Source organism: Hylobates moloch, unplaced genomic scaffold (genome assembly GCF_009828535.3).
Source record: "Hylobates moloch isolate HMO894 unplaced genomic scaffold, HMol_V3 SCAFFOLD_45, whole genome shotgun sequence".
NCBI lineage: Eukaryota > Metazoa > Chordata > Mammalia > Primates > Hylobatidae > Hylobates > Hylobates moloch.
The window spans coordinates 1,324,903-1,341,203 of NW_026652320.1; the positions used below are offsets into that span (position 1 = coordinate 1,324,903).

Consider the following 16,301-nt stretch of genomic DNA (forward strand, 5'->3'; position numbering starts at 1 on the left):
GAGGCACATATTTTGAGGAGTAGCAAGTGGAATGGTATAATGATCACAGAGAAAATTATCTTGAAATATAGCAAGGAAGAGAAACAAGTTTTCTTTCTCCACTTTATTGTTGGACTAATTGGGTCAATTTGCTGTGACATATCAAAGATCTCTTTGTGCCAGGCCAAGATTGGCTACTGAGTTCTCCAAGCGTTTTAATATATAGATTGCATATGAGTGCCTATTTTTTCCTCCTCCTTTCATTTTCTATCTTAATACCCTTTTTACTTCTGAAATAATTCATCTGTTTTGCTTTATGACCAGCTTTAATTTCAACTGAGGAATAATAGCAACCCTAGAGATTCATAGGAAAGAGCATTGAAATACATTTTTGTGTAAAGATACCTAAAACCATCTACCCAGCTTAGGGTTGAACTGAATTTCTGTGAAATAAATTTGTTTTAAATACTAATTATTTTAAAACTACTTAATTCTTAGAAACAATGTCTTCAGTTTCAAAAGTTTCACTTTGGGAGGATATTCCTAAAAAGGCATACATAGATGGTAAAGTATAAAATATTTCTGACAGAATTATTCAGTATTATTCAACACTTACTTTCATGTTTGTTATTGTACCACAAAGATAGTGTCATTGTTGGATTAAAATGTTGGCTGTTTTTGTTAATATACCTAAAACTGTAACCAGTGAATAACACCTGTAGTATTTTTTATTATAGATTATATTTTATTTCAATAAACTTTGATATTTAGACCAAAGTTTGCTCTGTATGTTCATGTCATTAAGCTACAAAGTTAAGAAAGATGAGCGGGGAGATGGGGAATTGACATATTGATTCACATTTACCTATAAGTCTTAGAATATTTGGGCCAACTTTTGATAAAGAGAAAATTTCCCCACTCCCAGGAAGTAGACAGTTAACTCTAAATCATGTTAAAAAAAATTAGCTGGGTGTGGTAGCATGTGCCTGAAGGCCCAGCTACTCAGGAAGCTGAGGTGGGAGGATCACCTGAGCCCAGAAAGGCGATCATGTCACTGCAGTCCAGCCTGGGCAACAGAGTGAGACCCTGTGTCAAAAAAAAAGGTAAGTGTTGGTGAGAAAACAAAAATCAGACCCTCATATGTGACTGATGGGAATATAAATTGGTGCAGTCACTTTGGAAAACAATCTGGCAGTTCTCTCATTGTAAATAGAGTTGCCATATGACCCAGCAATTCATTCCCAGATATATACCCCCAAAGTAACAAACACATGTACACACAAAAACTTGTACAGGAATGTTCATAATGGCATTATTCACAACAGGTAAAAGAAAACAGCCTAAATGCCCATCAGCTGATGAATGGATGAACACTATGTGGTAGATCATACAATGGAACATTATTCAAATCAAGAAAGAAATGAAGTACTGCTGTATACCACAACACAGATGACCCTTGAAAACATCATGCTAAGGGAAAAAAGCCAGTCGCAAAATAACATATTATTTCATTTAATAAAATCTCTACAGTAAACTCTGAAGATAAGGTAGATTAGTGGATGTTTATGCCTCTGGGAGAGAGGGTCAACAGTGACAGCTAAAGAGTATGGGATTTCTGGCCAGGTGCGGTGGTGGCTCACGCCTGTAATCCCAGACCTCCAGCCCGGCCAACAAGAGCCAAACTCTGTCTCAAAAAAAAAAAAAAAAGTACAGGATTTCTTCATGAGGTGATGAAAATGTTCTAAAATTCATCGTGGTGATAGTTGCGTGTATCTGAGGATATACTAAAATAATTGTACACTTTAAGTGGGTGAATTGAATTGTATGGCATGTGAATTCTGTCTCAATAAAATAATTTGTTTTTTGTTTGTGTGTGTGTGTGTGTGTTTGTGTGTGTGTGTGTTTGTTTTTGAGACAGAGTCTTGCTCTGTCTTGCCCAGGCTGGAGTGCAGTGGTGAAATCTCAGCTCACTGCAATCTCCACCTCCTGGGTTCAAGTGATTCTCCTGTCTCAGCCTCCCGAGTACCTGGGACTACATGCAGGTGCCACCACACCTGGCTAATTCCGTATTTTCAGTATAGACAGGGTTTCACCATGTTGGCCAGGCTGGTCTCGAACTCCTGACCTCAGGTGATCCATCCTCCCTCGGCCTCCCAAAGTGTTGGGATTACAGACGTGAGCCACCGCACTGGCTTTTTTGTTGTTGTTGTTTTGTTTTTTGTTTGTTTGTTTTGAGATAAGGTCTTGCTCTGTCTCCCAGGCTGGAGTACAGTGGTGCGATCTTAGCTCACTGCAGGTTTGACCTCTTGGGCTCAAGTGACTTCCACCTCAGCCTCCTTAGTAGCTGGGACTACAGGCATGCACCATCACCCCTGGCTAATTTTTGTATTTTTAGTGGAGACAGAGTTTTGTCATGTTGTCCATGTTGGTCTCCAACTCAGCCTCCAGTGATCAGCCCTCCTCAGCCTCCCAAAGTCCTGTGATTACAGATGTGACCACTGCACCAGGCCAATAAAGTGGTTTTGAAAAAGAAAAGTTTTTAATTTTAACAAATCAAATCCAGTAAGATATATATATAAAACCATAACCAAGTGTCAATTTTCCCTGACTTACAAGATTGGTTTAATATTTTAATATCAGTCAATGTAATACACCATATTAACAGGATGAAGAGGAAAACTTCCCCTGTCAATATGATCGTATCATCTCAACAGATATAGAAAAAGCATTTGACAGAATTGTTTTGTTTTTGTTTTTTAGATCGAGTCTCACTCTGTTGCCCAGGCTGAAGTGCAATGGTGCAATATCTGCTCACCACAACCTCCACCTCCCGGGTTCAAGAGATTCTCCTGCCTCAGCCTCCCAAGTAGCTGGGAGTACAGGCGAGTGCCACCACGCCCGGCTTTTTTTTTTTTTTTTTTTTTTGGTAGAGACGGGGCTTCACTATGTTGACCAGGCTGGTCTCAAACTCCCGACCTCGTCATTCGCCCACCTAGGCCTCTCAAAGTGCTGGGATTACAGGCATGAGCCACTGCGCCCGGCCCTTGACAGAATTTAATACCCATTTGTAATAAAAACTCTGAGCATTTTAGGAATAGAAGGGAATTTCCTCAGCCTCATAAAGGATGTAAGTGACAAACTCAAGCTTGACACCACACGTAATGATGGTGAAAGTCCGAATGCTTTCTTTCTAAAATTGGGAACTGTGCAAGAATGTCTGCCCTCGGCACTTCTTTTCGACACTCTATTGGAGATACCAGCCAATGCAGCAAGGCAAGGGGGAGAAAAGGCATTGAAATTGGTAAGGAAGATATTAATGCTGCCTTTATTCCCAAAAGACATGATCGTATACATGGAAAACCCTAAGTTATCTAAGGTAAAGCTACTAGAATTAATAAGTAAATTCTGCAAAGCCACTGGGTAGGAGGATCAATACACAAAAATTGTATTTCTATGTACCAGCAACAAATAATCAAAAATGTGTAAGAGGAGTCCCGGTGAGCTTTGTGCACATGTGCGGGGAGGTAAAGGGGTTTGGGAGGCCTCGCCTGAGTGAGCCAAGGACATGGAGAAACAGTGTATTACAAAAGGTGCCTTGTACCTTGTCCAAGGACACAGAGCTGGTGGGAGGCAGAGCTGGAATTTGCTCCAGAGCCTTTGTGCTGTAGGACAGGCTGCGGGAGGAGCTGCAGGACTGAGGTACAGAAGCCGCGGAAGGGGTCCAACGAGGGGCAGAGCCGGGACTTGACTGCGTGGGATCCCACGAGACAGACACCCTTTCCCCACCGCCCGAGTGAGCGCCGCCCCTCACAGAGACCTGTTTGCCCCCTGGGCCACGCGGGGCAGGCGCTGCCGTCCAGGAGGCCCCATGGAGCTGGCGGTGCCGCTGAAGCAGGAGGCCGACGGCCTGGCGCTGGGCTTCTCGTGGCACCGCTTCCGCCGCTTCTACCTGGGCGACGCGCCGGGTCCGCACGAGGCGCTGGAGCTGCTCCGCGCCCTGTGCCGGGACAGGCTGCGGCCCGAGGTGCACACCAAGGAGCAGGTGCTGGAGCTGCTGGTGCTGGAGCAGTTTCCGAGCGCGCTGCCAGCCGACACGCAGGCCTGGGTGTGCAGCCGGCAGCCGCAAAGCGGGGAGGAGGCGGTGGCCCTGCTGGAAGAGTTCTGGGTGAGCCTGACGGGGCTGCGACGGGGCAGGGGAGGAGGCAGGGGAGCGGGGAAGCCAGGAGGAAGCCGAGAGAAGACCGCCGCTTAGCCCCCGAAAACCAGTATGACCCATGGTGGGGTGGCCATGGCTCAGCAAGGAGGGACAGTCCATGTGGGGCTCCATCCAACACCAGCTGCAAGTCAGTAGGGCCCCCAAGACCTTGGCATACTTGCGAGTTCTCTAGAAGAACTCACAGCCATGTTCACAGTCACGGGCTTATCACAGAGAAGGACGCGCTGGAAGCAGCCGTGAAGAGGGCCCGGAAGGCTCCACGGAGACTAGTTATCAGCTGTCCTCTCCCCTCACTCCTTCTGGCACGCAGGGAGTGTTGCCAGCCAGGGACGCTCCTCAGATCTTGGTGTCCCGGTTTCTTACTGGGGACTCTTCCCCGATCTGTGTGGCTGACTTCAGCCTCCAGTCTCCAGCCCTTGAAGCTCAAGAATACCACCTGGCCCAAACTCCACCCCAAATCCATCTTGCTGTTGGGCTGGCCTGAGACCCCCAGGCAGTCCTCAGAGATGACTTCCCAGGGGCGGAGGGCAAAAGCCAGGCCTCTGTCTGTGCAGGTTTGGATTCTCTTTTTTTTTTTTTTTTTTGAGATAGAGTTTCGCTCTTGTTGCCCAGGCTGGAGTGCAATGGCGCTATCTCGACTCACTGCAACCTCCGCCTCCCAGATTCAAGTGATTCTCCTGCCTCAGCCGCCTGAGTAGCTGGGATTACAGGCGCCCGCCACCATGCCCAGCTAATTTTTTGTATTTTTAGTAGAAATGGGGTTTCACCATGTTGGCCAGGCTGGTCTCGAACTCCTGACCTCAGGTGATCCGCCTAATCTTGGCCTTCCGAAGTGCTGGGATTACAAGCGTGAGCCACCGCGCCCGGCCCCAGGTTTGGATTCTTTACCACACAGCAGGCATGGACCGACTCACTGTCTGGGGCCCGCCTAGCCCAGCACCTGTCTTTGTGAAGTCTTGGTGCACAGCCACACCCATTCACTTACGTCATCTGTGGCTGACTCTTGCCACCGTGACTAAGACAGAGAGCCTGAGAAGCTGGAAGCATTTCCTGTCTGGCCCTGTAGGGGAAGCTTGCAGCCTGGCTTAGAGTACGCTCTCCAGGGAGGATGTGTAATGTGAACCGCAGACGCCATCTTAAGTGTTCTAGTCGCCAAGTTAAAAAAAGTGAAAAGAGGCCGGGCGCGGTGGCTCACGCCTGTAATCCCAGCACTGTGGGAGGCCGAGGCGGGCGGATCACAAGGTCAGGAGATCGAGACCATCCTGGCTAAACAGGGTGAAACCCCGTCTCTACTAAAAATACAAAAAAATTAGCCGGGCGTGGTGGCGGGCCCCTGTAGTTCCAGCTACTTGGGAGGCTGAGGCAGGAGAATGGCGGGAACCCGGGAGGCGGAGCTTGCAGTGAGCAGAGATCGCGCCGTTGCACTCCAGCCTGGGCGACAGAGCAAGACTCCGTCTCAAAAAAAGAAAAAAAAAGAAAAAAAAAAAGTGAAAAGAAACAGGTGAATTTAGTTTTGATAACCTACTCATTGACCCTAATGTCTTCAAAATATTGTCCTTTCAATACGTGACACTCTCACGTGCCCGGTGGCTGCTGTGTGGGGCCTGGGTGAGGAGCAGCAGGCAGCCATGCAGAGACCTCTGAGAAGAGTGGTCCAGGCCACGGGAGCAGCCAGTGCAAAGGCCCTGAGGCGCCTCGAGCAGCAGAGGGGCCCGTGAGTAAGGGAGTGTTAGCAGTGAGGCTGGAGTCAACCAGTGGTGGGAGGGTGAAGAGTCAGAGCGGTCAGGGGTGTTCATCGTAGGTGTGTACCGAGTGCCTGCTGGCTGCTGGGATATAGCAGCAGAAAGGGGGCATCTGGCTGAGGCAAAGCGAGCAAAAGCCTTCAGTCCACAGCACCCGGGGGTCCTTCCTTTCTTCCAGAGGGGACAGCTCCTGTCAAGGCTGCCAGTTGGCTTCTGCACCACCCAACTCAGTGGCCTTGTCCATCTGCCTTCTTATGCAGCCTGACCAGCCCCCAAACACTCTCCCCTCTTACTGTCTGGGATACAGCTCGCCCTTCCTCTGCTCCCGCCTCCCAGCACCTCTGTGCTGACTCTGGCTTCTCTATCCTCACCCTCCTTCTGGGTCAGTGTTCCCTAAAGTGGGCTGTAACAAATCACCACAAACCCAGCAGCTTACAAATAACACATGTCTGTTATCATTCTGGAGGTCAGAAGACCAAAATGGGTCTCAGGGCCCAAAATCAAGGTGTTTGCAGAGCCACGTTCCTTCCTGAGGCTCTAGAGAAGAGTCTGTTACCTGCCTTTTCCAGGTCCTAGAGGCTACCTGCATTCCTCGGCTCATGGCTCTTCCTCTGTCCTCAGAGTGCTGCACTCCAACCTCTGCTTGCGTCTCCCTATCAATCCTCTGACCTTGACCCTCTTAGGTCCTGTGGTCACTTCATAGGATGCCTGTGATGACATTGGGCCCATCAGGATAATTTAGGATAGTTTCCCCGTGTCAATGCTTAATTCCCTCCCATCTGCAGAGTCCCTGTTGGCCTGTGAGACAGCATGTGGCAGGTTCTGGGGATCAGGCCATGTACGTCTTTGGGCCATTATTCTGTCTGCCATAGAGATGAGAGGAACACAGGGTGAACTGGAGGTGGAATAGAACTAACATGGAATTGGTTGGCCTCAGGGTTACTCCCTTTCCTGTTTTCGTGACTCCTCAGAACAGGAGCTGGCATGGGTGCCATATAGGTAGATTTCAGCCACTGTTACTGCTCTAACCTCATGCCATCTGTTTCTTTGGCATTAAAATGTCCTTTTAGGAAAAGATGGTATAAGTACACTTGGTAGTTATTATTGCTTTTATGTATATATCTTGCAAAATAAAACCAATCCCTTCCATCTGGGATGCAGTGAGAGTTAGAAAAAAATGTGTAAGACCTATACAATGAAAATTATAACACATTACTGAGAGATATTAATGAAGGCCTATGGTCTACTAAATGAAGAGACACTCTAATTATGGATTGACAGATTCAATACTCTTTTTTTTTTTTTTTTTTTTGAGACAGAGTCTTGTGCTGTTGCCTAGGCAGGAGTGCAGTGGTGCAATCTCGGCTCACTACAACCTCCACCTCCCCGGTTCAAGCAATTTTCCCTGCCTCAGCCTCGCTAGTAAATGGGAGTACAGGGGGCCGCCACCATGCCTGGCTAATTTTTGAATTTTTGCTACAGACGGAGTTTCACCATGTTGGCCAGGCTGGTTTGGGTTTCACTGTGTTGGCCAGGCTGGTTTCAAACTCCTAACGTCAAGTGATCCACCCAACTCAACCTCCCAGAGTGCTGGGATTACAGGCATGAGCCACCATGCCTGGCCAGGAAAATAAGTATTTTCAACAAATAATACTGAAAAAAGTGGATATCCATATTAATATGGTTTGGGTCTGTGTCCCCACCAAATCTTATGTGAAAATGCAACCCCCAGAGTTGGAGGTGGGGCATGGTGGGAGGTGATTGGATCGTGGGAATGGATTTTTCATGAATGGCGTAACACCATCCTCTTGGTGCTGTTCTTGTGATACAATTCTCACAAGATCTGGTTGTTTAGCCGGGCGCGGTGGCTCACGCTTGTAATCCCAGCACTTTGGGAGGCCGAGGCGGGCGGATCACAAGGTCAGGAGATCGAGACCACGGTGAAACCCCGTCTCTACTAAAAATACAAAAAAATTAGCCGGGCGTGGTGGCGGGCGCCTGTAGTCCCAGCTACTCGGAGAGGCTGAGGCAGGAGAATGGCGTGAACCCGGGAGGCGGAGCTTGCAGTGAGCCGAGACTGCGCCACTGCACTCCAGCCTGGGCGACAGAGCGAGACTCCGTCTCAAAAAAAAAAAAAAAAAAAAAAAAGATCTGGTTGTTTAAAAGTGTGTGGCACCTCCCCACTTCGCTCTCTTGCTCTTGCTCTGGCCATGTGGTATGTGCCTGCTTCCCCTTCGCCTTCCGCCATGATTGTAAATTTTCTGAGGCCTCCCCAGAAGCAGAAGCCTCTATGCTTCCCCGTACAGCCTGCAGAATTATGAGCCAAGTAAATCTCTTTTCTTTATAAACGACCCAGTCTCAGTTATTTTATAGTAATGTGAGAATGCACTGGTACACATATAGATAAAAATGAACCTTAATCGTTAATTTATGCCATACATAAGTTAACTAGAAGTGGATTTTTTTCTGTTTTTTCTTTTTTTTTTTTTCTGAGACGGAGTCTTGGTTTGTCACCCAGGCTGGAGTGCAGTGACTACTACCCCTGCCTCCTGTGTTCAAGCGACTCTGCTGCCTCAGCCTCCCGAGTATCTGGGACTACAGGTGTGCACCACCACACCCAGCTAATTTTTGTGTTTTTAGCAGACATGGGGTTTCACCATGTTGGATAGGCTGGTCTCGAACTCCTGGCCACTGTGCCCAGCCCACTTCATCGAAACTTAAAAACACAATTAAAGATGGAGTAAACCTTTCGGCCGGAATCTCCATCTTCCAGTAATGTGCTAAAATGACGAACACAAAGGGAAAGAGGAGAGGCACCCAATATATGTTCTCTAGGTCTTTTAGTAAACATGGAGTTGTTTCTTTGGCCACGTATGTGCGAATCTATAAGAAAGGTGATATTGTAGACATCAAGGGTATGGGTCCCGTTCAAAAAGGAATGCCCCACAAGTGTTACCACAGCTAAACTGGAAGAGTCTGCAGTGTCCCCCAGCATGCTGTTGGCATTGTTGTAAACAAGTTAAGGGCACGATTCTTGCCAAGAGAATTAATGTGTGTATTGAGCACATTAAGCACTCTTAAGAGCCGAGATAGCTTCCTGAAATGCATGAAGGAAAATGATCAGAAAAAGAAAGAAGCCAAAGAGAAAGGTACCTGGGTTCAACTGAAGCAGCAGCCTCTACCCAGAGAACCACACTTTGTGAGAACCAATGGGAAGGAGCCTGAGCTGCTGGAGCCTCTTCCCTACAAATTCATAGCATAATACGTGTTTAAAAAAAAAAAAGACCTCTGCACCGTAAAAAGTGTTTCTCTTGGCAGGGCACGGTGGCTCACGCCTGTAATCCCAGCACTTTGGGAGGCTGAGGCGGGCGAATCACCTGAAGTCGGGAGTTCGAGAGCAGCCTGACCAGCATGGAGAAACCCCATTGCTACTAAAAATACAAAATTAGCCAGGTGCGGTGGTAGGCACCTGTAATCCCAGCTACTCGGGAGGCTGAGGCAGGAGAATCGCTTGAACCCAGGAGGTGGAGGTTGCGGTGAGCTGAGATCGCACCATTGCACTCCAGCTTGGGCAACAAGAGCAAAACTCCGTCTCAAAAAAAAAAAAGTTTGTCTTTATTGGGTAGAGCGTGCTGTCCTCTCCCCCAAAGAAATATTTAAAGCAAAGTTTAGTTGTGTCCTAATTCAGTGTGTAAAGTCTTTACTATTCAAATTTAATGTATTTCTTGCTGAAAGATGTGAGGTGGCTTATTGTGCAACAAATTACTCAACTGGTTAGAAAACGGCCACATACCATTTATGAAATATTTGTACTGGCTTGAAGATAGTCTCTCTAAATCATCATGGAAGAAATAAATAATTTATAAAAATATTAAAACATGAAGATTTAAATAAATAATTCATGGCTGGGTGCGGTGGCTCACGCCTGTAATCCCAGCACTTTAGGAGGCTGAGGCAGGCGGATCACGAGGTCAGGAGTTTGAGACCAGCCTGGCCAACCTAGTGAAACCCCATCTCTACTAAAAAATACAAAAAAAAAAAAATTAGCCGGGCATGGTGGCAGGCACCTGTAATCCCAGCTACTTGGGAGGCTGAGGCAGGAGAATCGCTTGAACCCAGGAGGCGGAGGTTGCAGTGAGCCGAGATCGTGCCCTTGCTCTCCAGCCTGGCCAACAGTATGAGACTCCGTCTCAAATAATAATAATAATAATTCACAAAGGAAGATCTGTTAATGGTCAGTAAGCACATAGAAACATGTACAACATCATTAGTCAGAAGAACACGTAAACACATTTGGGCCGGGTGCGGTGGCTCACACCTGTAATCCCAGCACTTTGGGAAGCCAAGGCCGGTGGATCACCTGAGGTCAGGAGTTGGCCTGGCCAACATGGTGAAACCCTGTCTGTACTAAAAATACAAAAAATTAGCTGGGCATGGTGGCTGGCACCTGTAATCCCAGCTGTTCGGGAGGCTGAGGCAGGAGAATCACTTGAACCCAGGAGGTGGAGGTTGCAGTGAGCCGAGACCGCGCCATTGCACTCTAGCCTGGACAACAAGCTCAAAACTCCATCTCAAAAACAAAAACAAACAAAACTACATTGAACTATACCGAAATAGTACAGCACACCCACTGAAAAAGGCTAGCATTGAAAAGATTGACAATACCAAGTGTTGGTGCATCTGTGAATCAATTTGAACCCTTTACATTGCTGATGCAAAAAGGTACAACGATTTCAGAAAACTCTTTGGCAGTTTCCTGTAATGTTAAATATACACTACCATATATCCAATCCTATTTACCCAAGAGAAATGAAAACGTGTCCACAAAAAGACTTGTACACAAATATTCGTAGCAGTTTTATTCATAATAGCCAAACATTGTCAACAACCCAAATTTCCATCAATAGGCGAATGCACAAAAAATTGTGGTACATCTGTACATGGGAAACCTACACAGCAACAAAAAGATGGAATGACTGATAGACACAGCAACATGGCTGAATTGGCAGAAACACTGTGCTGAGTGAAAGGAACCAGACACAAAATAAGACATTACTGTATGATCCTGTTTATATGAAACTCTAGGAGACATAAAGTCTCCAGTGGTAGAAAGCAGATAAGTGGTTGCCTGGGGCTGGAGATGTGGTTTAGGATGACCAGGAAAGGGCACAGGGAAACTTTTAGTGATGGAAATATTCTTGATCATGGTGGTAATGACTTGGCTATATACATTTGTCAATGTACTGTACACTTAAACTGTGTGCATATTTGTAAATTTTACTTCAAAATACTTTTGTTTCTATATGCTAGCAATGAACAATTGAAAATTGAAATTCAACAGGTCCATTTATAATAGCATCAAACAAAATACTACAGGCAGGTGTAAAACATATGCACTGAAAACTAGAATTTGAGTTAACTTTACTTTTGTCATTCTGTGTGACCACTTGGAGTTTTTGTGTTTAAATTTTAAAAATAGTCAAGCAGGCCAGGCGTGGTGGCTCACGCCTGTAATCCCAGCACTTTGGGAGGCCAAGGCAGGCGGATCACGAGGTCAAGAGATCAAGACCATCCTGGCCAACATGGTGAAACTGTGTCTCTATTAAAAATATAAAAATTAGCTGGGCGTGGTGGCAGGCACCTGTAATCCCAGCTGCTCAGGAGACTGAGGCAGGAGAATCACTTGAACGCAGGAGGCAGAGGTTGCAGTGAGCCAAGATTGTGCCATTATACTCCAGCATGGGTGACAGAGCGAGACGTCATCTCAAAAAAAAAAAAAAAAAAAGCAGATAAAATTTACTTGAAAAAAAAAAGTTAAACAGTGTATCAACAGTGTAATATTTTTGCTTAGTGAATGAAAATTTTAGTTGATGCAAAATGAGACTCTTGATACGCCCCTTTCTTTTTTAAGACAGAGTCTCGCTCTGTTGCCCAGTCTGGAGTGCAGTGGTGCAATCTCGGCTCACTGCGACCTCTGCCTCCAGGGTTCAAGCAATTCTCTGCCTCAGCCTCCTGAGTAGCTGGGATTATAGGTGCCTGCCACCACACCACACCCAGCTAATTTTTGTATTTTTAGTAGAGACAGGGTTTCACCGTCTTGGCCAGGCTGGTCTTGAACTCCTGACCTCGTGATCCACTCACCTCACCCTCCCAAAGTGCTGGGATTACAGGTGTGAGCCACCGCGCCTGGCTTCTTACACTTCTTTCAAAGGTGATTCTCTACTTAAATAGAATTCTCTACTTAGTATAATGAAAACGAAGTATTACTTATCTAAATAATACATAATATTAATATTTCACAGCTTAACCAAAGCAGTTCGGTTTTATTTTTGTTTTTAAAGAGACAAGGTTTCGCTATTTGGCCCAGGCTGGTCTTATACTAGCCTCAAGTGATCCTCCCACCCCAGTCTCCCAAAGTGCTGAGATTAGAGGCATGAGCCACCACGCCCGGCAAGCAGGACAGTTCTGAAAGCTCTGGACCCAAGTTGCTAAAGGTGATGCAGAGGTCCCCCACTCCCATCCTGGGTGATTCCGCTCTGCAGAGGAACTGATCATCATTTAACTAGAAAATTACATTATTCAGAGCATCTCATCCCACTGGCAAAAACACAGAGTTGATTGCCAGCAGCTTGTAAAAAGCATTTGGTTTTTCCTACTCTGAGCTACATCTCAAGAGTGATTGTCAAACCTTGCTATACATGTGAATCCCGTGGAGGAACTTTTGGGGGTAAAACATGTTAGGACTCTATCCATGAACCTCTGGGGGTGTGGCCCAGGCTTATCACCCATTAGACCTCAGATTTTGCCCAGTTATCATCTATGCCAGTTCAATTATCTTTTCTTTTTGAGACAGTCATGCTCTGTTACCCGGGATGGAGTGCAATGGCACGATTTCGGCTCACTGCAACCTCCGCCTCCCGGGTTCAAGCAATTCTTCTGCCTCAGCCTCCCCAGTAGCTGGGATTACAGGCGCCCACCACCACGCCCAGCTAATTTTTGTATTTTTAGTAGAGATGGGGTTTCACCATATTGTTCAGGCTGGTCTTGAATTCCTGACCTCGTGATCTGCCCACCTCAGCCTCCCAACGTTCTGGGATTACAGGTGTGAGCCACCACACCTGGCCAATTATCTGTTTTTATTTTTACTTTTTTTTTTTTTTTTTTTTTTGAGACAGAGTATCACTCTGTCTCCCAGGCTGGAGTGCAGTGGTGTGATCTCAGCTCACTGCAACCTCTGCCTCCCTGGTTCAAGCAATTCTCCTGCCTCAGCCTCCTGACTGGCTGCGACTACAGGTGCACACAGCCATGCCCGGCTAATTTTTGTATTTTTAGTAGAGACAGGGCTTCACTCTGTTGGCCAGGCTGGTCTTGAACTCCCGACTTCAGGTGATCCACCCGCCTCGGCCTCCCAAAGTGCTGGGATTACAGGCGTGAGCCACCACGCCCTGCCTAATTCTCTATTTAATCAGTGACCTTTTACAAATGAGGTTGTCTCTTTTGTCTTAAATCAGGGAACACAAGGTGACTTTGCTAGAACAAGAAAAACAATGGGCAGAATTTGTTCAGTATTTGACACATATTTTCCCACTTAAATCCTTACAATAGCCCTGTTCCTACTAGCAAAGCTGACTATAGTATTCTGGACATACAGATAAATTGCCCATAATTGAACACATCTAGTAAATGGCAAACTGGTTTTTAAGTCCCTATTCCTCCACATTCTGAAGCCTATGGTTTCTAGACTGGATGCCCCTGCACGTTGTCCCAGCTGCAAGGGCCTTCCCTGTAGTACCATCTTACCTAATAAATGTGATTGTTCTTAGAGTAGTTCAGAGGGAGTGAGCTGTCAACCAGGTGAAGCAAATCCTAGCAGGCTACCTGTCCAGAGGCCCAGGATGGCAGGTCCATGGGAAATAAAGGCATTAAAGAAGCTAACAGGTAATTTGGTAATTTTAGAAAATTAGGGTGTTAGTTCATTGGATCAGAATTCCTTAGAATTTTTAGCCTTGTATTACCATGTCCTTGAGGGATGCACAATTTTTTGTCATGGTATCTGACCCATTTCTCCTGCAATCCACCTCCCAAATGCCTGAATTGTGGTGAGGAAATTAATTTTATAGTTTGATGGACATCACTAGATTTATTAAGAGAAGGGGCAGGGCATGGTGGCTCACACCTGTAATCCCAGCACTTTAAGATGCCGAGGAGGGCAGATCGCTTGAGGTCAGGAGTTCGAGAGCAGCCTGGCCAACATAAACTCCATCTTTACTAAAAATACAAAAATTAGCTAGGTGTGATGGCAGGCGCCTTGTAATCCCAGCTACTTGGGAGGCTGAGGCATGAGAATCACTTGAATCTGGGAGGCAGGGGTTGCAGTGAACCGAGATTGTGCCATTGCACTCCAGCCTGGGAGACGGTGAGATACCATCAAAAAAAAAAGGAGAGAGAAGGAAAATGGTCTCTGTCCAAATGAAAGGTTATTGCTTGAGCTTTTGATGGGCTCAGTCTCATAAACTGATGAAAATTTAACCAGTGAGTAGATTTCATACTCATTTCCTAACCCTGTTGGCAAATCCAGGTGGGAAACTATATACATGGTGAGCATGGAGCCAAGATGACTTCATGGCTAATGTTTATGCCTGGGGCAGGCATCTCACCTCAGACAGCATGAATTCCAGGCTTAGAGCTGCTGGTCTGGGCAGCCTGTCCCTAAACAATCCCATTTCTTACTGATGGCTGCACCAATGGAGTGGCTTAAGTATTCAATCTTAAAAAAGTGTTTGCTACACCAGTCCTACACCAATGTTACACCAACTTCAAGACAAAGCCCAGGCTCCCCCATTCCAACCAGATTGCTTTCCCTAAGTCCCTATTATAAAAATTCTGAATCCTTCACATGGTTATTTATTCATCCAATATTTATTGAGTGGCTACTAAGAGCCAGGGGTCAGAGATACAGCACTGAAAAGAAAAAATAGACAAAAACAGCTATCCTTCTGGAGCTGTTAAGTAGAAGATGGATTATAAATAGATTAGATGGGAAGGAGGGGGAATGCTGAGAAAGGGAGTAGTGCGGCAATTTTATTTTGAGATGGGAGTCTTGCTCTTGTCACACAGGCTGGAGTAGAGTTGCACAGTCTCGGCTCACTGAAACCTCTGCCTCCCGGGTTCAAGCAATTCTCCTGCCTGATTACAGGCGCCCACCACCATGCCCAGCTAAATTTTTTGTAATTTTAGTAGAGATGGGGTTTCACCATGTTGGCCAGGCTGGTCTCGAACTGCTGACCTCAGGTGATCCGCCCACCTCTGCCTCACAAAGTGCTGGGATTACAGGCATGAGCCACTGCACCCAGCCTAAGTGTGGCAATTTTAAATAAAATCGGGAAGGCATGGTTGAGAAAATGACATTTTAGCTAAGAACTGAAGCAATGAGGAAGCGAGCCACATGGCTCTCTAGGAAGAGCATTTCAGATGGAGTAAGCACAAGCAAAAGGCTTGAGATGAGATGCTGTGGTCAACATACGGAATGAGGCCAGTGTGGAACCAGGTGAACAAGGAGGAGAGTAGTAGGAAATGAGGTGACAGACTGAATGTATTCTACAGATGAAGAGACATTAGAGGGCTTGGAGGGGAAGTTGGTCTTCTCAGAGAAAAACTTGAGGGGTAGTGGTGAAGACATAGATATTGGTGATTTTGGTACAGAATATGTAGGTGAACATTAACTAGATGATACCTGCCCCTTAGGCCTGGCTGGAATAACTAAGTCAAAAGGAAAGAGAAAGGAAAGATAAAAGCTTATCTGTAGGAAGCACTTAAAGGATTTCAGGAAACAATTTGTTTCAGATAAAAATAAACAGTATTTGTTGAGTGGTGCGTTTTAGGGGATATTATTAATTTTACCTACAACGCCCTTACTGAGTTGAAGGTGGTGATTAAATATTTGAGAGGATTAGTTTTTGGGGGTAACTACACATGGTAAATTTGAGGTGTTTGGCAGAAATGCTAATTAAGCAGTTATTGGAGGTATTATAAGAGATTCATCTTTAGAGAGATGGATTGGATGAGCTTCTTTATAAATGCAAAAAAATCTGACAATTTTTTCTTTTTCTTTTTTTTTTGAGATGGAATCTCGCTCTGTCACCCAGGATGGAGTGCAGTGGTGCGATCTCGGCTCACTGCAAGCTCCGCCTCCCGGGTTCACGCCATTCTCCTGCCTCAGCCTCTCCGAGTAGCTGGGACTACAGGCGCCTGCTACGACGCCCGGCTAATTTTTTGTATTTTTAGTAGAGACGGGGTTTCACCATGGTCTCCATCTCTTGACCTCGTGATCCGCCCGCCTTGGCCTCCCAAAGTGCTGGGATTAC

At 46.2% G+C, this 16,301-nt stretch overlaps 1 protein-coding gene across 2 annotated transcripts; it reads right to left on the reverse strand.

Annotated features, from left to right (window-relative positions):
• Nucleotides 1-3,423: 3,423 nt before the first annotated feature.
• Nucleotides 3,424-5,031, reverse strand: LOC131382540 (uncharacterized). 2 transcript variants are annotated; one of them, XM_058434765.1, is made up of 2 exons: nucleotides 4,963-5,031; nucleotides 3,424-4,126 (listed from the first exon to the last, which is right to left on the reverse strand). In XM_058434765.1, the coding sequence occupies exons 1-2, from the start codon at nucleotides 4,963-4,965 to the stop codon at nucleotides 3,452-3,454; spliced, it is 678 nt and encodes a 225-aa protein (XP_058290748.1). In that variant the 5' UTR covers nucleotides 4,966-5,031; the 3' UTR covers nucleotides 3,424-3,451. The 2 variants fall into 2 exon arrangements, with proteins under 2 accessions (XP_058290748.1, XP_058290747.1); XM_058434764.1 differs by having other exon boundaries at nucleotides 3,424-4,129; nucleotides 4,963-5,030.
• Between the last annotated feature and the right edge of the window lie 11,270 nt (nucleotides 5,032-16,301).